At 42.9% G+C, this 22,835-nt stretch overlaps 1 protein-coding gene across 5 annotated transcripts in view; it reads left to right on the top strand.

Annotated features, from left to right (window-relative positions):
* LOC141140367 (plasminogen-like) overlaps nt 1-22,835 on the top strand; it is a 335,624-nt gene that overhangs the window by 118,991 nt on the left and 193,798 nt on the right. For all 5 annotated transcript variants that reach the window (XR_012243931.1, XR_012243929.1, XR_012243930.1 and 2 more), the window contains 3 exons: nt 191-312; nt 11,018-11,183; nt 12,169-12,344. Coding sequence is in view for 1 of the 5 variants with exons in the window: in XM_073627455.1 (XP_073483556.1) it covers nt 191-312; nt 11,018-11,183; nt 12,169-12,344 (464 nt within the window). In the remaining 4 variants the exon portion in view is untranslated. The remainder of the gene's footprint in view (nt 1-190; nt 313-11,017; nt 11,184-12,168; nt 12,345-22,835) is intronic.

The following is a 22,835-nucleotide window of genomic DNA, read 5'->3' as shown; positions in this document are numbered from 1 at the left end:
ATCACAAGCAGTGAGACATTTCGCGATGTGCGGCTGCAGAGATCGGGAAATGTCTCACTGCTTGTGATTAGCGCAGCGCATTGCCGACTTCCTGGCGTGCTCGGCACGTGCAGTTTGCGAACACGCCGGAGCTCATCCTTAGTGGTGACATACTGATATGATATTTTTTAAACCCAAATTTTTTTTTTAGGAATCTAGAAAAGAACTATTGCAGAAATCCTGATGGGGAGTCAATGCCCTGGTGTTATACCACAGACAAAGCAACACGATGGGAATTTTGTGAAATACCCAGCTGTGATTCACAACCTGTTGGTAAATCTATTTATCTCCTTGTTTCACAACTCGTGTTCAATGGGAAATCTTTAGAAAGACACAGAGGGTCATTCACTAAGAAGAAGGTGCTGCACCAGTGCATAGATTAATTGGTGTGCCGAAAACATTGTTAACCTAACGTGCGAACCGGCTCACGTTGAAGCGCAAATAGTGATAATAAATACCCGTGTATGTACACTGCAACTGGCGCTAGGGTAACTGCAGTTTTCTCATCGATAATAGCGCACGCTAAATACAATTGGTTAATTTCATCTAATTGGTTGTGTGTCTTGCAATTAGTAGGTGTTCTCAGTTAATGAACCCTTTTGATGCTAATCTCATTCCTATTACTTCTAATATATCTTTGAAATGTGTTTTATTCTTTTTTTTTACCCCAATCTTTCAATACATTACAAAGAACAGAGAAGTGTTTCTAAACCCAATAAATTAATATTTTCAGATCTTGATCTTTAAAGGTGACCATACACTGCAATCAGTTAGATCTTAAATAAATTAGATTTAGTGCAAGAGCCTGTTTGATTTTCTAGAATTTGAATTAATTGTTCAACAATAAAAATTAAATATTCCTTTAACCACTTAAGGACCGAGCCTCTTTCCTGAGATTTGGTGTTTACAAGTTAAAAACTGTTTTTTTTTTGCTAGAAAATTACTTAGAACCCCCAAACATTATATATTTTTTTTCTAACACCCTAGAGAATAAAATGGTGGTTGTTTCAATACTTTATGTCACACCGTATTTGCGCATCGGTCCTACAAGCGCACTTTTGGAAAAAATACACTTTTTTGAATTAAAAAATAAGACAACAGTAAAGGTATCCCAATTTTTTGTTATATTGTGAAAGATAATGTTACACCGAGTAAATTGATACCCAACATGTCACGCTTCAAAATTGTGCCCGCTCGTGGAATGGCAACAAACTTTTACCCTTAAAAATCTCCATGGGTGACGCTTAAAAAATTCTACAGGTTGCATGTTTTGAGTTACAGAGGTGGTCTAGGGCTAGAATTATTGCATTGCTTGAACGATCACGGTGAAACCTTACATGTGTGGTTTGAACACTGTTTTCATATGCTTTTGCTTTTGCATGCGAGCTCGGCGGGACGGCTTGTGTTTAAAATTTTTTTTTTCTTATTTATTTTACCTTTTTATTTTTACATTGTTCTTAAAAAAAAAAAGAAATTGTGTCACTTTTTTTCCTATTACAAGGAATGTAAACATCCATTGTAATAGAAAAAAAGCATGATAGGACCTCTTAAATATGATATCTGGGATCAAAAAGACCTCAGATCTCATATTTACACTAAGATGCAATAAAAAAAAAATGTCCCTTTAAGAGCTATGGGCGGAAGTGACGTTTTGACGGCGCTTCTGCCCTGCAGTGGTATGAAGATGGGTGGGGGCCATCTTCCCCTCACTCATCTCCATGCCTAACAGGAAGAAGGATCCGATCGCCATCACCGTTACCGATGGCTCCGGTAAGCAGAGGGCACCGGGGCGTGGCGGGAGGGGGGAAGGCCCCCACTTCCGCCACCGTTAAAAGTGATCTTGCGGCGAATCCATGGCAGAGACCACTTTTATCTGAAAGCAGACCGCCAGCTGAAGAAGAGGATACCGGGGTTATGGCAGCTAGCGATATTCCTTTTCAAATTAGCGACGTAAAATGATGGCGGGCGGTCTATAAGTGTTTGAATATCGCGCCTGGGGGTGTCCTTCGTATGCCTGTAAAGTAGCGCATCTTTTCCATGTTTAGAACAGTACCACAGCAAAATGACATTTCTAAAGTAAAAAATGTCACTTAAAACTGCTCGGGGCTGTAAGGTTTACATTTCAATATAATTGTTCTGAGTAGCTAGGGGAAGCAATACAATTTATATGTTTTACTAAAAGGGTGGGAACTAGCTAGCTAAAGTGTCTTTGAAGTTAAATCTTGATTAAAATGCAAAATACTTGTTTACATAGTTGTCAATTCCAAGGCTTGTTGACCAGGCCTTCAAAGGCCGAGTTAGTATTATTTGCAGATTAAGGTGTAAATATAACCTTTGAACACAATCAAGACAATTGTTACACAATATGACTACTAACAGAATATACAACCTAGATAGATAGATAGATAGATAGATAGATAGATAGATAGATAGATAGATAGATAGATAGATAGATAGATAGATATGTGTGTGTGTGTGTGTGTGTATATATATATATATATATATATATATATATATATATATATATATACAGTGGGGGCGGAAAGTATTCAGACCCCCTTAAATTTTTCACTCTTTGTAACATTGCAGCCATTTGCTAAAATCATTTAAGTTTATTTTTTTCCTCATTAATGTACACACAGCACCCCACATTGACAGAAAAACACAGAATTGTTGACATTTTTGGTCCTAAGTATTCAGACCCTTTGCTTAGTATTTAGTAGAAGCACCCTTTTGATCTAATACAGCCATGAGTCTTTTTGGGAAAGATGCAACAAGTTTTTCACACCTGGATTTGGGGATCCTTTGCCATTCCTCCTTGCAGATCCTCTCCAGTTCTGTCAGGTTGGATGGTAAACATTGGTGGACAGCCATTTTTAGGTCTCTCCAGAGATACTCAATTGGGTTTAAGTCAGGGTTCTGGCTGGGCCATTCAAGAACAGTCACGGAGTTGTTGTGAAGCCACTCATTCATTATTTTAGCTGTTTGCTTAGGGTCATTGTCTTGTTGGAAGGTAAACCTTCGGCCCAGTCTGAGGTCCTGAGTGCTGGAGAAGGTTTTGTCCAGGATATCCCTGTACTTGGCCGCATTCATCTTTCTCTCAATAGCAACCAGTTGTCCTGTCCCTGCAGCTGAAAAACACCCCCACAGCATGATGCTGCCACCACCATGCTTCACTGTTGGGACTGTATTGGATAGGTGATGAGCAGTGCGTGGTTTTCTCCACCTATACCGCTTAGAATTAAGGCTAAAAAGTTCTATCTTGGTCTCATCAGACCAGAGAATCTTATTTCTCACCATCTTGGAGTCCTTCAGGTGTTTTTTAGAAAACTCCATGCGGGCTTTCATGTGTCTTGCACTGAGGAGAGGCTTCCGTCGGGCCACTCTGCCATAAAGCCCCGACTGGTGGAGGGCTGCAGTGATGGTTGACTTTCTACAACTTTCTACCATCTCCTGACTGCATCTCTGGAGCTCAGCCACAGTGATGTTTGGGTTCTTCTTTACCTCTCTCACCGAGGCTCTTCTCCCCCGATAGCTCAGTTTGGCCGGATGGCCAGCTCTAGGAAGGGTTCTGGTCGTCCCAAATGTCTTCCTTTTAAGGATTATGGAGGCTACTGTGCTCTTAGGATCCTTAAGTGCAGCAGAAATTTTTTTGTAACCTTGGCCAGATCTGTGCCTTTCCACAATTCTGTCTCTGAGCTCTTCAGGCAGTTCCTTTGACCTCCTGATTCTCATTTGCTCTGACATGCACTGTGAGCTGTAAGGTCTTATATGGACAGGTGTGTGACTTTCCTAATCAAGTCCAATCAGTATAATCAAACACAGCTAGACTCAAATGAAGGTGTAGAACCATCTCAGGGATGATCAGAAGAAATGGACAGCACTTGAGTTAAATATATGAGTGTCACAGCAAAGGGTCTGAATACTTAGGACCATGTGATATTTCAGTTTTTCTTTTTTAATAAATCTGCAAAAATGTCAACAATTCTGTGTTTTTATGCCAATATGGGGTGCTGTGTATACATTAATGAGGAAAAAAATTAACTTAAATGATTTTAGCAAATGGCTGCAACATAACAAAGAGTGAAAAATTTAAGGGGGTCTGAATACTTTCCATCCCCACTGTATATAAATATATATATATATATATACAGTATATATACATACATACATATAACAAATCAATAAATGTTTGATAAATAAAATGGCTATTCCATTTACCAGATCAAATGTATTGTCGGATCCCATCAATATAAATAATTGAAAAAAATGGCATGGGCTCCCCCTCCCAGTCCATTACCAGGCCCTTCAAGTCTGGTATGGATTCTAAGGGAAACCCTGCACCAAAATGTACAAAAAAAATGGCATGAGGGCTCCCCCCCAAAATCCATACCAGGCCCTTCAGGTCTGGTATTGATTTTAAGGGGAACCCCCAGCCAAAATTAAGCAAAAAATGGTGTGGGGGTCCCCACAAAATCCATACCAGACCCTTATCCGAGCACGCAACTTGGCAGGCCACAGGAAAGGGGGGGAACGAGAGAGCACCCCCCCTCCTGAACCGTACCAGGCCACATGCCCTCAACATGGGGAGGGTGTTTTGGGGTGACCCCGCCCCCTTCGAAGGTTATTTGAATGGCCTGGTATGGATTTTGGAGGGAACCCTGTAATTTTCATACCAGACCCGAAGGACCTGGTAATGGACTGGGGGGGGGGAACCCATGCTGTTTTTTTCAATTATTTTCATTTATATTGCCGGGATCCGACAATACATTACAGCCGCGAGCAGTTTTAAATGACATTTTTCCTTTAGAAATGTAATTTTGCTGTGGTACTGTTCTAAACACGGAAGTGATGCACTACTTTACAGGCATACTAAGGACACCCCCAGGCACGATATTTAAAGGAATATTTCATTTTTATTGTTTAACTTTAAGCATTAGTAAAATCACTGCTCCTGAAAAAACGTCCGTTTTTAAACTTTTATTTTTCATGTTTTGTCCCATAGACTAACTATTTGCACGATCTCGCCGTACATTATCGGGCATTCTGCAGCACTCGAATTTGCTGCAAACGCCCCATAATAATTGCTGTTCGGCGAACACCCGAAGTTCGAGTCTAACTTACGTTCGCCTCGAACATCGGGCTTATCCCTAATGAGAACACACCTTTTTTCAAGACAAGCTAGCGTGATCAGGAATCTTCAAACTACGGCTCTCCCGCTGTTGCAGAACGTCTCATGAGGCATTGTAAAAAGCTGACAGACATGATTAGGCATAATGGGAACTGTAGTTCTTAAACAACTGAAGGGCCGTAGTTTGAAGACCCCTGTGCTAGACCATTATTATGCCTCCAGAATTGGGAGTGTGGCATCTACCCAACTTCTCTCTGCTGCTGGACACAAGAACCTACATCTATAGATATATATATATATATATATATATATATATATATACACATATATATATATATATATATATATATATATATATATATAGATACATCTATATATACACACACACTGAAGCAGGAAGCAATATACATTGGCCCGGAAGTGAATCTGTACACAGAGAGTAGGTGTGTGTTTTGAGGCCAAATCATTTAGACATACACACGACCCACACAAACACCATCTCATGTAAAAAGAAATAAAAAGTTATCTTAATCTGCAAATAAGGATCATATCTTTCTCAGAGAACAGTGAGCGTGGCATGGTGGGGGGAAGCAATTAGCAGCAGTACAAGCAACTTCCTGGAGGGGCGTGATGTCTTTTCTGTGTGCTGGCCACCACAACGGGGAACCTGATATGCACCACGGGGAACCTGATATGCACCACGGGGACATGCATCTAGGTGCAGGCCCATAACTTTATTGGCAAATAATAGGAAAGCAGATTTAGATTTCCAGGACTGGACTAACAAATTTTTCTAGTGAAAGGCAACTGGTGTTTTCTATTAAACAAGGTCTAAATGGGCCATTGACATGCATCACAGTTGAACTTAGGAATGTGTCTTTGCAAAGTTAAACTAAATGAAATCCTTTCTTATTTTTGCTTGGGGATAGAGTGCTGTGAGATTTGAAGTCTTGTCAGTTTTTGGGGATGTCTGCACCCCTGATAGGGTGAAGACACCTCCCAAATCCAAATTTTGCCAGTTTCTCCTTCATATTTATTCACTTCCTGTCACATAGCCAAACAGGAAGTGAGGGTAAAACCCTACCAATGTCTTTCCTTGGGGACACACAGGTCAATCTAACTAGTGCCCCCATTAGGTAAATTGCACTCTAGCACTTTGCTGTGTACACCGCAAATTATTAGGTATCTTGGACTTTGGGGTTTATTTACTAAAGGCAAATCCAGTTTGCAAGTTCAGTCACTGGAGATCTGAGGGGGACATGCAAGGAAAATAAAAAACAGCATTTTTGCTTCTACATGATTGGATGATAAAATCAACATTGCTTCCCCTCAGATTTACCGTGAGTGCACTTGCAAAATTATACAGCACAGACAATTAAATCGAAGTGAAATTAAAAACCTACAAATATTGACAACATCAAAAATATTTCAGGGAAAAATACCCCCCCCCCCAAAAAAAAAAAAATTTTAAATACAAACAAAAGTAAAAAATACTTGCTCTAAAACACATCTGTTTTGCAAAGACATAACAAACAAAATACAAACAGAGACTACATGTGTTAGAAGCTATATATAAGGACGCCCAAATGTACTCTTGACAGACACGCAATCTGGCCTCTTTTCAAGGCAAGGTAAAGAATGCTATCTGCAAGCTTTATATAACATAGGTTTGTGTGCTAATGAGGCAATTGAAATCACAATCCATGAAACACACAAAATAAGTTCACCCAATGTAGAGACAGAACTTCAAAGTGGGTACACCTGTTAAGGATGTCCTTAAATTACTAACCCAAAAAACACACTCTCTGAGCATGCCCAGAAAAATCCAAGTACTGTTCACACACAAAAAGAACAAAAAAAAAAGACTAACCCAAATGCATTTCACACACCAAAAGCCACACCAAAAAACAAAGTCCCTGAGCATGCCCAGACCAACACAAATACAGCTAGCACAAAATAATCCACCCCCCTGTCCAAAATTAAGCACATCATCCAGCATGCTACAAAATTACAGATGGGACAAACACCCTCTGGTCTGGGGAGCAAACAAAGAGCCTAACATGGGCAAAAGTTATACAACAAATACCATTGCAGTCTATGGGAACTGACCTGTTAATTTTTCTAGTCCCCACTTGGCTGGCTTATATTCTAGCTACCTGCGTTAAAATGGGTATGGGGGCCCAGGTCCCACCCTGAGGGACATATATCAATGTCACCAATTTTGACAACCCCAAAAATGATACAAGGAGAAGTGCCTTTAAAAATGCAAAATGCTTAAAAGCTAGTAACTTGGGGGGCTTACTCTGCCTGTAAAGGTGTGCATCTGTAGCATGCATCCAAAATGCTGCTTCAAAGATGCACGGCTTTAAGAAAACTTACAGATCTACATTGCAGCTGCAAGATTTTAACCCCCCAAAAAATGGCCTGCCCTCCCCCAATACATACAAGGCCATTTGGGTCTGTTAAGGCTTAAAATGAGAACCCCCACATGAAAAATACCACCCCAAACTAAAAAATAGTGTGCCCCTCCCATACACTAACAAACCCCTAGCCAAACACACAGCAAGCCAGCCCATGAAAGGGGGGTGGATGCTTTTCAGGGGGACAAGGGCTTCTTCCACACAATCTTAGGCTGAGGTTGTGGGGGGCTGCAGACAGGGGGCTTTACGGAATGTGGAAAGCCCCTTTAAACTAGTGGGTACAAGGTGCTTTGTGGTTGGTATTGGGCTGAGCCCAACATGCTCCAAAGGCAGCCAACTATGTTGAGTGCATATGGCCTTGTATGGTTCAGGAGGGGGTTGAGTGATCGCTCTTCTCGCCCCTTTCCTAGCTGGCCCTGTTGTATGCTCTAAAAAAGGATGTGGTTTGGATTGGTGAAGGCAGCTCACAGCCTTTTGAGAATGGAGTGGAGTGTGGAGTTCCCCTTTAAAAGCAAAAGCTAGCCCAAGGAAATCATATGCATTGGAGGGGGAGGGTTAAATGCCCTTTTAGGCTTTAAAAAAGGAGCTAGAGGAGTGAGAGTTTTTTTACAGAATTTTAACAGGTTGCATGTCACATGTTTGCAACGTAACATGTTAACATGACCTGTGTGCAAATCTCCTTAAAAAAAACCCATAAAGGTGAACCAGCTTCTTGAAAAAAAAAAAATTGTCAAGATTAGAGGTGCGCCCGTTCAACCGACGCAGTTGCATGTACGTTGCTTAACATTTACTAAGATTTTGGCCGTGCAGTGAACAAACTCATGTGAACGAGTGCAAGAGCCGCTTGCGCATGCGCACTGCTTACATTAATCTCACGCAGTTCTAAACGCACTTGCAGGCGCAGCAGGCTATCTCTGAAAAAGTTACTTTCTCATTTTATTTTGGACACATTTGTACTAAACTTCCTCACATCACCCCATAATATTGGCACCTCCATCTTCTGTTAATATTGAATTGGAGATTCCGTGCACCATGTCCATAGTAGCGCACAGATTGCATTCTCCCATGCACTGAGATCGCTATAGTAAATAGGGGATTCGAACCCTGTTACCGGCACACCATGTCGTAAATATGGAAATGTGTGTTGCGCCTCGCCGTGCGCCTCTACTGATGGCGCATGGCTTTAGTAAATCAACTTCAATGTCACCTTGTCCATTGAGGACAAAGTGACAGTGTCTGTGTAATGTCCACCCCAATCACCTTATATTCGCATCTTCAGTGCTCACTGCCACTCCTACTGTGGCTGCCACTGCAAAATACCTAATGCTTCTGGGTTTGGGGAAGCATGTCACCTTCTCAAATAATGCACTACTTGGGCTTAGTAGCCAATTGCTTGCCAGATGACAGAGTGGATGACATAATTACTTCCGCTGAGCTCCAAAACTACATAATAGCTATTTTGGTGGCAAAAAAATGAGAGAATATTTTTTTTTACAGAAAAATAACATGGCAATTGTTTATAATAGTATTTAGTCTTTGCTTATCTACCTGTAAATTTGCTTTGATATTTTTCACTAAACAAAATTACACAACACATACACACCTAATAACCAACTCAACCAACACTAACCTTTGCAGCTTTTAAAATCTAACAATGTACAAATCATTGCATGTCCTCATAAATACTTAGTATTATTTGGGAACAGGACAATAAATTTAGATGTTGCTTCCATTATTGAAAGCTAATTATAGTTTTTGACCCTGCAATAAATAGGAAAGTCTAGTGTAATATAATATATGAATGCTCAGAATTTGCTTTAGTGTACTGGATCACATTAACATTTTTTGTCATATGACTTAATATAGACATTAGATGCCTGGCATAGGCTTGTACGGGGGGTGTGCCAGGTGTGCCTGGGCACACCCTAATCATTATGTGCGGTGCCGATTCCCTCTACTACCTGGGCCCCCCTCACCCTGCAGTCCTGCTAGCTTTCCTCCTCTTCTCTCCCCCCAGCTGCTGCAGGGGCTGTTTCAGGGTGAAGAGCGGGGGAAGGGGTTAGTAAATAAGTCATTTACCAGCACCTTTTCTAAATGAATACAGTGAACACACTCGCTCACTGTGTTCGTTCATAACTAAAGCATAGTAAACTGTATTTACTCTGCCTCGGTTTCATTCAGCACAGACCTATTCATTCACTGTCCAGTGCAGGTGATGCTGCAGAGAAAGGCATGTGTGTTTGAGCTTTGGGGTGCACACCCTAATGTAGTAGGCTGCGCACACCTATGATGCCTGGATACTTTCATGAGCTGGCCACTGTAGAGGCAAAGATCAATTGGTAGGTTATAAAACCTTGTCCAGCTGCTATTCTTCCCTATGAGATAACTTGACTTTTATAGCTGTTGACCCATTTCTCCATCCTTCTTGATTCATTTAAATATGTACCTCCAGATGACACAAGCAAACATGTTTAGGGGCCTGCCAAACAACAGACATGCCTCTAAACAGTCTGACATTTATTTTATTAAAGTGGAATTAGATTTCTTAAGCAAACCTGTTTAGCTTAAAGTAATTGTAAAGTCTTGTTTTTCTTTCTATAAAAATAACAAACAAGTCATACTTACCTCCTCTGTGTAGTGATTTTTCACAGAGCAGCCCAGATCCTCCTCTTCTTGGGTCCCTCCCTTCTGTTGAGCGCCCCCACAGCAAGCAGCTTGCTATGGCACCTAAGCCGTGCCGCAGCTCTGTGTATTCATTCAGACACAGAGCCGTGGTTCGGCCCCGCCCCTTCTCTCTCCTCATTTGCTAACTGACTTTGACAGCAGTGGGAGCCAATGGCGCCGCTGATGAGTCTCAGCAAATCAGGAGGAAGAATCCTGGATGGCTGAGGCACTCGTGGACATCGCTGGATCGAGAGGGGGCTCAGGTAAGTATCAGGGGGTACCGGGGGGGCTGCTGCACACAAAATGCTTTTAATCTTAATGCATAGACTGCATTAAGATAAAAAAAACTTCTGCCTTTACAACCACTATAAACCTACTTAACTGGTGGCAGGAGTATAAGGCAAAGCAGATACCTATAGGCATCTGCACAAGACTTTAGATGTGTTATTGATCGCTTTGGTTACTCTGGGACATTCAGTGAAGCAAATTCCACTTCTTTGAAACTCAAGCCCTGGTCTGGTCTGATCCCTGTACTTCACCATAGGTCAGCGAGTCCACTTATCATATTGAGGGAACAGTAGTAAGCTGTGGGAGAGAAAGGGGGTAGGTAAGTGTGTTGCAATTTGGAATCTATATATGTACCATATGAATATGTATATATACATATGAAATATAAAAATGTATATGAATATGAATTTTCTACAGTGCATAGTAGAATAAATTCATTTAAATAAAGAGAAATAATTAAATGTTTTCATTACAGTAATATCTGAGCCTAGCACACCTACAAGAGTTTCAGAATGTTATGAAGGAAATGGAGGAGATTACCGAGGCACAGCTTACATGACAGTTTCTGGTAAAGGATGTCAGGCCTGGAACTCTCAAGTGCCACATGCACATTCCAGGACACCTGACAAATTTCCAAATGCGTAAGTGATGCTACCATTGTTACAGAGGATAAACAAAAACAATGGATGCAGCAGAATGTGTAAAAGCATGCATGGTGATGATAAGCAGACACGTGTTCTCCACATGGAGTAAGGGGACTACGGTCTTTTGAAACTTTTATTGGATTTATATGCGTCTGATCAGGTTACAGCTGTCCATACATGGATTGAATATTGGCTTGTTCAGCAGGGACTGGCTGAATCTCGATCCATGTATAGGCAGTGAGGATGTACAGAAGTCAATCTACCAATCGACTTCTGTACCACCGCTCTGTCAGATTTTCCCCACTCAGTCATAGCCGCCTTTGCTGATCAGTGTATTCTGATGACGGGGAAGTTTTCCTGCTGTCAGAATACAATGACACAGGGGGAGAATTCCATGATCCATCTCGAATGTGTTGATGGGGGAATCAGGTAATTTTTACTTTGTGTAACCCACTGGTTTAACAGAAAAAACGACTCCTCTATGGGCTTCCCAAGACAAACAATCTGCCTAAAGCTGGCCATACACAATTAGATTTTTTTTGTTCAGCCTGCTGGATGAAAAAAAAATATGTTTCTCCATCCACTCTATAAAGCATGGATGAATGAATATCCCGCTGCAGCTATTGTATTCTGACAGCCGTTACCAGCATCTGATTGGATGCAGACGCTCTTCTGCTGACAGTTTTTTGTTCGGCTCCTTTGATATTTCTATTGCAGGATGTCAGGTGGGAGGGTGGCTACAGGGTCAACTATGTAGCAAATTTCAGCCGGTTCAAGAAGAATCAGACAATATGTGCATACTGTATGACCAGCTTAGGTTGTGATATTTGCCCGGAAAGCAAGTTTTGTAGATAGTAGATTGATCTATGATAATTTTGTGCTAGGTTCTATTTTCTTTTTTCTTGCCGATTGTGATCATCACATGCAGTACTTTCCTCAGAGAAAAGAAATGGAATCATACATATTACATTTATATTTGCAGGGGATTGGAAAAGAATTACTGCAGGAATCCAGATAATGACAAAAGCCCATGGTGTTATACCACAGATCCTAGTGTACGATGGGAGTATTGTAGCCTGAAGAAATGTACTGATGTACCACCTATAGAACAGAAGCCTGTGCAGACAACAGAGCCTATTCTAGTATCCAGCAGTCCAGGCAAGAAAACAAACAGCCCACTTCTGTTACTTTATAAAACACACCTATTTACTAAGGCATGAATTATCTGTGCATTGAAATATACAGTATATTTTTTCAATTCACACGTACATTGAGGTAATGCATGAGCCACAACATGCTTTACCATGCACTGCAGCATGCTTTACTGTAGTTCATGAATTTTGAATTGGGCCCTTTGCAGGAAAATCACTATTGTTTTTTTTTTACTGCAGTGCACTGCAACACACATCAACATGCATTACTGCACTATGCGATACCATGCGTTGCTGTAATGCCCACATTTTACCATGCATTGCAGCAATGCACTGGTGTTTATGGGCCAAAAGGTGCATTTACCACTAGTAACTAGTACACAAGGTTCTATAGAGAATCAATAAACCTGAGTAGTATCATTAATAACTAATAGCATTTGGATAAAGGCTGCAAGGTTTTCTTTACAAGAAACTGGAAAATGTTTCTTCCATGAATGGAAATGCTAAAGGTGACAAAAATAGTAGTAGAACATGATCATATCTGACATGTGAATTTATAGATAGGCAACTCCTATCCTCATATTGATTAGTGGTTTCAAATTAATAATAACTACTGCAGTAGGGAACAGACACAAAAGATACACTCCACATCTTTCCAAATAACTGTTTTGCTTTATTATGACGCAATTGAAGGTTTTTATACACATGATTACGTAGGTATCACCTTAATATTACAATTGCAAGAATGCAAACATGTAATTAAAACATTATTAGTGTCATTGCACAGTGAGGGCAGTGTGCAATACATACAAAATAGAATATAATTATATACATAACTTACAAATTTCCTTTACAGTCTCCTTTCTTTTGATCAACATTTTGATCGCTAACCATACCTGCTATCACCTTCAACCTGGAACATCCACACGCTTAGGTGAAGGTAATCCTGGCCACAATGGAGGCAAAACTCCATTGTGGAGAATACAGTAGCTGATCAGCTTTTTTCATTACAAAATTACTTTTCATTGTGAAACACAAATAATTGATAAGACATATTTACAGAGTACTGGCTGTATAATCCTGTGGCCAGAATGGGCTTCTAGCTTAATTGTTGGCATGTTGACTTATCAGCATATGTAAACACAGACAATTCTACATAAAATGGAAGACGTACAAAAGAAAAGTGTCTGGTGTGGATCCAGGTGACTTTTCCTTCAAGTTTTGCACAACTGTACATGAAATGCTGTATTGAATCTCCAAACATTTCCTTATATATAAATGTCTCTTAACAATTCACAAGTCACCTGGCTTTAGTTTTAGATCCTTCCAAACTTTTAGGATCTGTAATTGTGGAGAAAACACATAAATGAGTTTGTCAAAAACCTTAAAAGATCAGCAACATTCTCTGTGAGATCCAAATGGAGGACTTCAGCTGCGGAGACAAAATATAAGCAAGTGAGTAACACACTCCCAAACAAAATCCCATAGGGAGAGAGTCCAACATCCCCTTAGGCTTGATAAAATATAAGAAAACATTTAGGCAAAAGTTTTCTAGTTTCTTGCTCTACTTTTTCCACTACATTGTAGACAGTAGGGGGTGTAAAAAAACCCTCAAAACTTCTAGTAAGGACTCTCCTATAAAAATGATTTCCCCTGTTACTCTCTGTAGAATCTGCACTCTGTACCTACAAACTACTTCTGATAACACGTTTTACTGTGGACTGTGCAGTAGCATTTGCCACTGGACATCCAGAAAACATGTCCATACAGACAAAATGCATACTTGTAAGATCCTGACTTGGGCATCTGGATATATCATTTTGTAATCTCCGGAAGGGATGTTCAGCTTTTGGTAACACCTTTGGTAACAGGTAAAACAAGAAGTGGTATGTTATAAAAAAAAAAACTGTGGAGAACCCTGGCTCTATCCCATGCTCATTTACTAAGGCAGCCATAATTGCTTGTAACTGATGACACAGGCTATCTGTCAAACTGGAGGGAAAAGAGTGACTGGCAGACATAAATGATTACCTTTTCCAAAGTCCTGTTTCATAAGAAGTTGCCCCCTGTGGACCACTTATTCTTCTCATTCTGTGGACCTTAAAGTTGAATTATTAATCCCAGCTATACTGGGCCAGAACTAGGGTGGAATCTGTGAGTTGCACAGACCCAGCAAGTATCCGGAGCTGTAAATGCAGCATCCTTAGTCACCTGGTCTGCTTCCATGTGTGAGTTTTAATGTTAGTATGGCTACCTCAGCAAGAACCTGGAAGGCTGAAAACAGCCAATCAAATTAACTTAGCATGCTTGATGGTTTACCGGTCGAAGTAAAAACAAACTTCTGGCCCTTTAAATGGAACCAAAAGCTCTCTTATTCTCTACTATCTATATGAATATATATACTCTTTTTATAGCTCACAGGCTTTGTTAAAAAATTGAGCTCTGCTTCTTGAGCTGGGGAAAAAGGATCCAATGACTCTGAATACAGAGTATCTTTCTGGGTGATAAACTGCATACTCAGTATAAAACCGGGAATAACTCTACAAAAAATTTAATATCTGGGTTTTCAGGGAGTGTGTCCTGCACTGGGCTCACAGCAGCTGATTCATATGTCATCAATTTAACATATGTGGTTTTCCTTTCCAGCCTCCTCCAATAGAGGCAATAAGGTGGCTGGATTCAAATGTACGCATTTTTCATTGTTAGATTTGTACATAAACAAACAAAACAAATTCATATTTTGAACCTTTAATTAGACAACTATTTAGTTAGCTGTATATTTGCTATGCAGTATGTGGGACCATTAAAAATGTAATATTTGACCAAAATAATGTCTGTAACTTTGTCTAATAGCACCTTTGCATAAAGCTACAGCTCTGATGTATCAGGGTGAACCCTTCATTACTGGGTCCAGCTTGCATAAATATATTACAATGGCTTGTTTTCTATCATGCTGTTTGTGTAAGAACTTCAGTTTCATGTTTCAAAAAGACAACTTTTTCCTGACAATATTATAATTTCTCATTGCTTGCTCTGTTGTTAATTTTAGCTAGATGACTGTCAGAAACCATGAAATCAGACCGAGACAGAAGTACAGTTAAATCACACTTGTTAAATAATAAAAGTAAAAAGAGCAAACTTAGTCGGAACGGATAGTCAGCCAAGCAGAAGTCAGGGATCAAAGTAGTGGAACAGCAAGCAGGATCTGGAGTCAGAACGGATGTCAGCAAAGCCAGTCTTTAAACGGGAACGCAGGAGATAGATACTTGTGATGTGACCAAGGTGAAGGCAGAGCCCCTTTGGACATGACAGCTTAAGTAGGCAGGATTTACGAGCAGGATCATCAACAGCTGGGTAACTGTGGATAGAGATGGGAGCTGGCAATTAGCCGACAGCTGAGCAGCCAGCTCAGAGAAGGTAGGGCTGAGCCCAGCCCTGACAGTAGCCCCTCCTCAATGACCCCTCCCCCTCGGAGGACCACCAGGCTTCAGGGGAAAATGTCTATGGAAATCACGGAGGAGGACAGGGGCATGTCCGAGGATGAGACCCAAGAGCGTTCCTCCGGACTGTACCCTTTCCAATGCACCAGGTACTGTATGCGGCCACGGAACCTACGGGAGTCAACAATGGACTGTACTTCATACTCCTCATGGTTCTCAACCTGTACAGGGTGAGGATGTGGCACCGAGGTGATAATAAGGTTTTAATAAGGAGACATGAAATACATTCGAAATACGTATATTAGAAGGAAGGTCTAATGCGTAAGCCACTGAGTTAATCCTGCAAAGAATACGGAAAGGCCCAATAAACCAAGGTGCGAACTTCAGTGAGGGAACACAAAGTCGGAGGTTGCGAGATGACAGCCAGACCCTGTCCTCAACGTGGTAGGAAGGCGCAGGCAGGCGTCTGCGGTCAGCATGGAATCTGTGCCTATCATTAGCATGACGCAAAGCCTCCTGGACTTGTGCCCAAGTGGAACGAAGACCATGGAGATGCTCCTCTAACGCAGGAATACTCTGCGGAACAAACGAGTCAGGCAACATGAAAGGTTGGAAACCATAATTTGCCATAAACTGTGACAATCGGGAAGCAGAATTCAAGGCACTGCTGTGAGCAAACTCTGCCCACGGTAATAGGTCTGACCAGTTGTTATGATGGTCAAAAATATAACAACGTAGGAATTGCTCCAAGGACTGATTAGTTCGTACTGCGGCCCCATTAGACTGCGGGTGATATGCAGAGGAGAAAGCAAGCTGAATTCCCAGCTGTGCACAAAAGGCTCGCCAGAACCGGGACACAAACTGACTACCCCTGTCTCAAAGATCTCCCAAGTAAAAATGGAAGCCAGTTCCTTAGAATGGGCAACTTCTAAAGTGGAATACAATGACACATCTTTGAGAAACGGTCAACCACCATAAGGATAACTGTGTTGCCTTGGGAGTTGGGTAACTCCACAATGAAATCCATAGACAGGTGGGTCCAGGGCCTCTCTATTGGGTATGGGTTGTAGGAGGCCCACTGGAAGGTGTCGTGGAGTCTTACTCTGAGCACACACGGAACAGGCAGCTACAAAGGCAGTTACATCAGCACGTAGACTAGGCCACCAGAATTGTTGGGAAATGGCCCAAACGAGTTGATTCTTCCCAGGGTGGCCAGCTGCCTTGGGAGAATGGTAAGTCTGGAGCACGGCAGTACAGAGACTCTCTGGGACAAAGCAGCGGTCACAAGGTTTCTCAGGAGGAGCATGGACCTGAGCAGCAAGAATTTTGTCATCCAAAGGAGAAGTGAGACTGGTGCGAACCGTAGCCATCATATGATCAGGAGGAATCACAAGAACCGGAACTGACTCCAACTTGGAAGTGGAGGAAAATTGTTGTGAAAAGGTGTCAGCCCTTACATTCTTAGTACCGGGTAAGAATGAGACAATGTAATTGAAACTTGACAAGAAAAGAGCCCAGCGCGCCCTTTTGGGAGAGAGGCGTTTAGCCTCAGACAAGAATGTGAGATTCTTATGGTCAGCAAGAATGAGAACTGGCACAGTGGTACCTTCGAGGAGATGTCTCCATTCTTTCAAGGCTAAAATGTTCGCCAACAGCTCTCTGTCACCAATCTCATAATTGCACTCCGAAGGTGACAATTTCTTTGAAAAGTAGCCACAAGGATGCATAGCGCTCTCAGAGGTAGGACGTTGAGACAGAAGGGCGCCAACACCAGTCTCAGAAGCATCAACCTCAAGGATAAAAAGTAACGTAGGATCACGATGTTCCAACACAGGAGCAGAAACAAAGGCAGCCTTGAGACTCTCAAAGGCCTCAATTGTCTCCGGAGACCAACTCTGTGGGTTACCGTCCTTTCTGGTCATATCAGTCAGGGTCTTGACCAGAGATGAGAAGTTATGAATAAACTTCCGATAATAATTGGCAAAGCCCAGGAAACGCTGTAGAGGACGTAAACCCATGGGTCGGAGCCACTGTAGGACTACTGAAAGTTTCATTGGGTCCATCGAAAAACCAGCAGTGGAAATGACATAGCCCAGGAATTTAACCAGTTCACGATGGAACTTGCACTTCTCCAGTTTACAATAGGGATGAGCTTTCTGTTCGGGTCGAACATGAGTTCGACTCGAACATTGGCTGTTCGCCCGTTCGATGAAAACGAAACATTATGGGCCGTTCTCTCCAAATTTGAGCGGCGCGTAACGGCCCATAATGCACTGACCAGTGCATTGCTGTATGATGATTGGCCAGAGCATGCACCATGACCTGCATGCTTTGGCCAATCACAGCAACCTTAGCTAAGAGAGCCATAATTGGCCAAAGGCAGGGTGCCTTTTGCCAATCATGGCTCAGGGGGACTAAGTCCACACCCCACACTATATAAGGCCGCCTGCAGGTCTGCCTCGTGTAGTGTGCCGTTGGCGTGAACAGAGAGAGAGTGTCATTTAGATTGAGCAGGCAGGCAGGCAGGTGATTCAGTTAGCTGCAGTGTATTTAATATATGAGACTATCTATCCACTGCATACAGTTTAGCTATTTCTCACTGCAGGCCGTTCTTGGTGTACTCTTTCTAATATACTTCTGGCAGGCAGATTATTCAGTTAGCTGCAGTGTATTTAATATATATATATATATATACAGAGAGTCTTGTATATATATATATCCACTGTATACATACAGTGCACCCATAGTTGATATTAGACTTCTGGTGGTGTACACAATACCGTGCACCCATAGTGCAGTTGCAACTACTTTTCTGGTGGTGTACCCAATACAGTACACCCATAGTTGCTATTAGACTTCTGGTGGTGTACACAATACCGTGCACCCATAGTGCAGTTGCTACTACTTTTCTGGTGGTGTACACAATACACAATACATACAGTTCACCCATAGTTGCTATTAGACTTCTGGTGGTGTACACAATACTGTGCACCCATAGTGCTGTTGCTACTACTTTTCTGGTGGTGTACACAGTACACAATACATACAGTGCACCGATAGTTGCTATTAGACTTCTGGTGGTGTACACAATACTGTGCACCCATAGTGCAGTTGCTACTACTTTTCTGGTGGTGTACACAATACAGTACACCCATAGATGTTATTACACTTCTGTTGGTGTACACAGTACCGTGCACCCATAGTGCAGTTGCTACTACTTTTCTGGTGGTGTACACAGTACACAATACATACAGTGCACCCATAGTTGCTATTAGACTTCTGGTGGTGTACACAATACTATGCACCCATAGTGCAGTTGTGTCAGGGCTGGCTCAGCCCTCACCTTCCTCCTAGTATGCGCATCTCTAATGTGTTTCATGTCTCCTTATTGAAACCGTTGGTCTGCAACTGCTTTACTACCTCGTGCCACGTCCTCACCCTATACAGATTGAGAACCATGAGGAGTATGAGATACAATCCATTGTTGACTCCCGTAGGTTCTGTGGGTGCATACAGTACCTGGTGCATTGGAAGGGGTACGGTCTGAAGGAGCGCTCCTGGGTCTCATCCTCCGACGTACATGCCCTTGCCCTCCTCCGTGATTTCCATAGACATTTTCCCCTCAAGCCCCGTGGTCCTCCGAGGGGGGGGGTCATTGAGGAGGGGGTACTGTCAGGGCTGGCTCAGCCATTCCTTCTCTGAGCTGGCCGCTCAGCTGTCGGCTAATTGCCAGCTCTCTTCTCTCTCCACAGTTAACCAGCTGTTGTGGATCTGCTCGTCAGTCCCGCCTACTTAAAGACGTCCAGCTCACTTCTTTCCTGCCTTCGCCTTGGTCACATCACAAACCATCTCCTGCGTTCCTGTTTAAAGACTGGCTTGCTGACATCCCTTCTGGCTCCTTATCCTGCTTGCTGTTCCTCCACTTGGATCCCTGACTTCTGGCCTGGTTGATTACCCGATCTGGTTACTGAACTCTGGCTTGGCTGACTATCCGATCTGGTTACTGGACTCTGGCTATGCTTTGACTACGCTTACTCTATTTACCTTTTTATTTTTATTAATAAACAAGTGTGATTTAACTGTACTTCTGTCTCGGTCTGGTTCATGGTTTCTGACAGTAGGCGAAGGCCATGAATTCAGAAGATACAGTCAATCCACTTGTTGGTAATATTTTTTCCAGATTGGATGAGTAAGATCACCGCATGGATCAGTGTGCCATTGTGTTACAAATGCTCCTGAGTCGCACAGCTCACCTGGAAACCCCCACTGTGGCTGCTCCAGTACAACCTGAGTTGCAGGCTGTCCCTGCTGCTGCGCGAGTCTCTGTGCAGGCACCCGCCTTGAGTATTACCTCTATAAGAGGTATGTCTGGTTCCGCCCGGCTTCCCCAGCAATTTGGGGGCGATCTAGTTCAATGCAGAGGGTTTCTCAACCAAGTTGAGATATACTTTGAGATGCTGCCCCAGGCATTTCCCACGGACAGAAGCAAAGTAGGGTTTGTTGACCGGTTCTCAAAGATGTGCCATTGTATTCCACTTAAAAAGTTGCCCACTTCTGAGGAACTGGCTTCCATTTTTGCTCGGGAGATCTTTCGCTTACATGGGCTACCCAAGGTGATTGTCTCGGACAGGGGTAGTCAGTTTGTGTCCCGGTTCTGGCGAGCCTTTTGTGCACAGCTGGGAATTCAGCTTGCTTTCTCCTCTGCATATCACCCGCAGTCTAATCAGTCCTTGGAGCAATTCCTACGTTGCTATATTTCTGACCATCACAACAACTGGTCAGATCTATTACCATGGGCAGAGTTTGCTCACAACAGTGCCTTCAATTCTGCTTCCCGATTGTCTTTGTTTATGGCGAATTATGGTTTCCAACCTTCCATGTTGCCTGACTCGTTTGTTCTGCAGAGTATTCCTGCACTAGAGGAGCATCTCCGTGGTCTTCGTTCCACTTGGGCACAAGTCCAGGAGGCTTTGCGTCATGCTAATGATAGGTACAGACTCCATGCTGACCGCAGACGCCTGCCTGCGCCTTCCTACCAGATTGGGGACAGGGTCTGGCTGTCATCTCGTAACCTCCGACTTTGTGTTCCCTCACTGAAGTTTGCACCTTGGTTTATTGGGCCTTTCCGTATCCTTCACAGGATTAACCCAGTGGCTTACGCGTTGGACCTTCCTCCTAGTATGCACATCTCTAATGTGTTTCATGTCTCCTTATTGAAACCGTTGGTCTGCAAGCAACTGCTTTACCACCTCGGTGCCACGTCCTCACCCTATACAGGTTGAGAACCATGATGCGTATGAGGTACAATCCATTGTTGACTCCCGTAAGTTCCGTGGGCGCATACAGTACCTGGTGCATTGGAAGGGGTACGGTCTGGAGGAACGCTCCTAGGTCTCATCCTCCGATGTACATGCCCCTGCCCTCCTCCGTGATTTCCATAGATGTTTTCCCCTCAAGCCCGGTGGTCCTCCGAGGGGGAGGGGTCGTTGAGGAGGGGGTACTATCAGGGCTGGCTCAGCCCTTCCTTCTCTGGCCGCTCAGCTGTTGCCAGCTCTCTTCTCTCTCCACAGTTAACCAGCTGTTGTGGATCTGCTCGTCAGTCCCGCCTACTTAAAGACATCCAACTCACTTTTTTCCTGCCTTCGCCTTGGTCACATCACAAGAAACCATCTCCTGCGTTCCTGTTTAAAGACTGGCTTGCTGACATCCCTTCTGGCTCCTTATCCTGCTTGCTGTTCCTCCACTTGGATCCCTGACGTCTGGCCTGACTGATTACCCGATCTGGTTACTGAACTCTGGCTTGGCTGACTACCCAATGCGGTTACTGGACCCTGCTATGCTTTAACTACGCTTACTCTATTTACCTTTTTATTTTTATTTTAATTTACTTTTTTAATAAACAAGTGTGATTTAAGTGTACTTCTGTCTCGGTCTGGTTCATGGTTTCTGACAAGTTGCTACTACTTTTCTGGTGGTGTACACACTACACAATACAGTGTAGTGTGGTGTTGCAAAACAAAATCCCCATCATGTCCGGAAGGCCACCAAGGAAAGCCAAACGCTCACAGGCCACTAAAAGAGGGCAAGCAGGCTCTGTGTCTACAGTCCTCAGTGCTGGTCATGGACATGGTGCATCTTCTGCAGGTGGCTGTGGGGCACACTTGTCCTTTTTTTATGCTGCTGGGACAGGGGCAGAAAAATTGGGCCTTTGGTGATGGTGGTGCCGCAACACTGTAACCCCTCACAGATACTCTTGGGCGCAGGAAAGGGCCCTGCTGTGAAATATTAGATCAGAAATTGTAATTACATGCCCCTGTTAAACAGGGACAGAAAATTGGGCCTTAGGCAGTGGTGGTTGTGCCCTAAACCAAAAATATTTTTGGAAGCTAGCATCATCAAGATTGAGGTGGAATAGGATAGTCACTCAGCATAGGCAGTCTTCAAGGGATCTCACATCCATATAAAAATCAATCAGTTACATCAGCATCAGGTGCTTGATAGCTGCTGCTGATCCAAGACTGATTGATTTTTATGAATGTGAGCCTATCAAAGGAGTCTGTGGACAGGCGCACTCTATGATCTGTTACAAACCCTCCAGCAGCACTGAATGTGCGTCCAGAAAGAACGCTGGATGCAGGACAGGCCAGTAGATCAATTGCATATTGAGCAAGTTCTGGCCAGTGGTCCATCCTCAAGACCCAGTAACCCAGTGGATGCTCTGTTGGAATGGTCTCCAAGTCTACTCTTGCCCCTAGATATTCCTGCACAATGTAATGCAGACGCTGGCGATGGTTGCTTGAACCAATTAGACCTGAGACCTGATCAGACCTGGCGCTGAGGACTGAAAAATTGTCCAAAGGCATCAGTCAGTCGGCCACCTTCTCCACTGCTCTTCCTCTGACTAAACAAAGCTGTCATGGTTATGCAGTAATCTTTGTCAGCTTACGACTCCTCCATGTGTTCACCTTTAGAGGCCAGCCACTCTCACATGGCTACATAAATAACCTCTCCTCAAAGCATGGCTCCACCCCAGCCCCTATCAGGTAACTCTATAGTAA

Source organism: Aquarana catesbeiana, linkage group LG04, assembly GCF_042186555.1.
Source record: "Aquarana catesbeiana isolate 2022-GZ linkage group LG04, ASM4218655v1, whole genome shotgun sequence".
NCBI classification, from domain to species: domain Eukaryota; kingdom Metazoa; phylum Chordata; class Amphibia; order Anura; family Ranidae; genus Aquarana; species Aquarana catesbeiana.
This window is presented reverse-complemented; position numbering and strand designations above follow the sequence as displayed.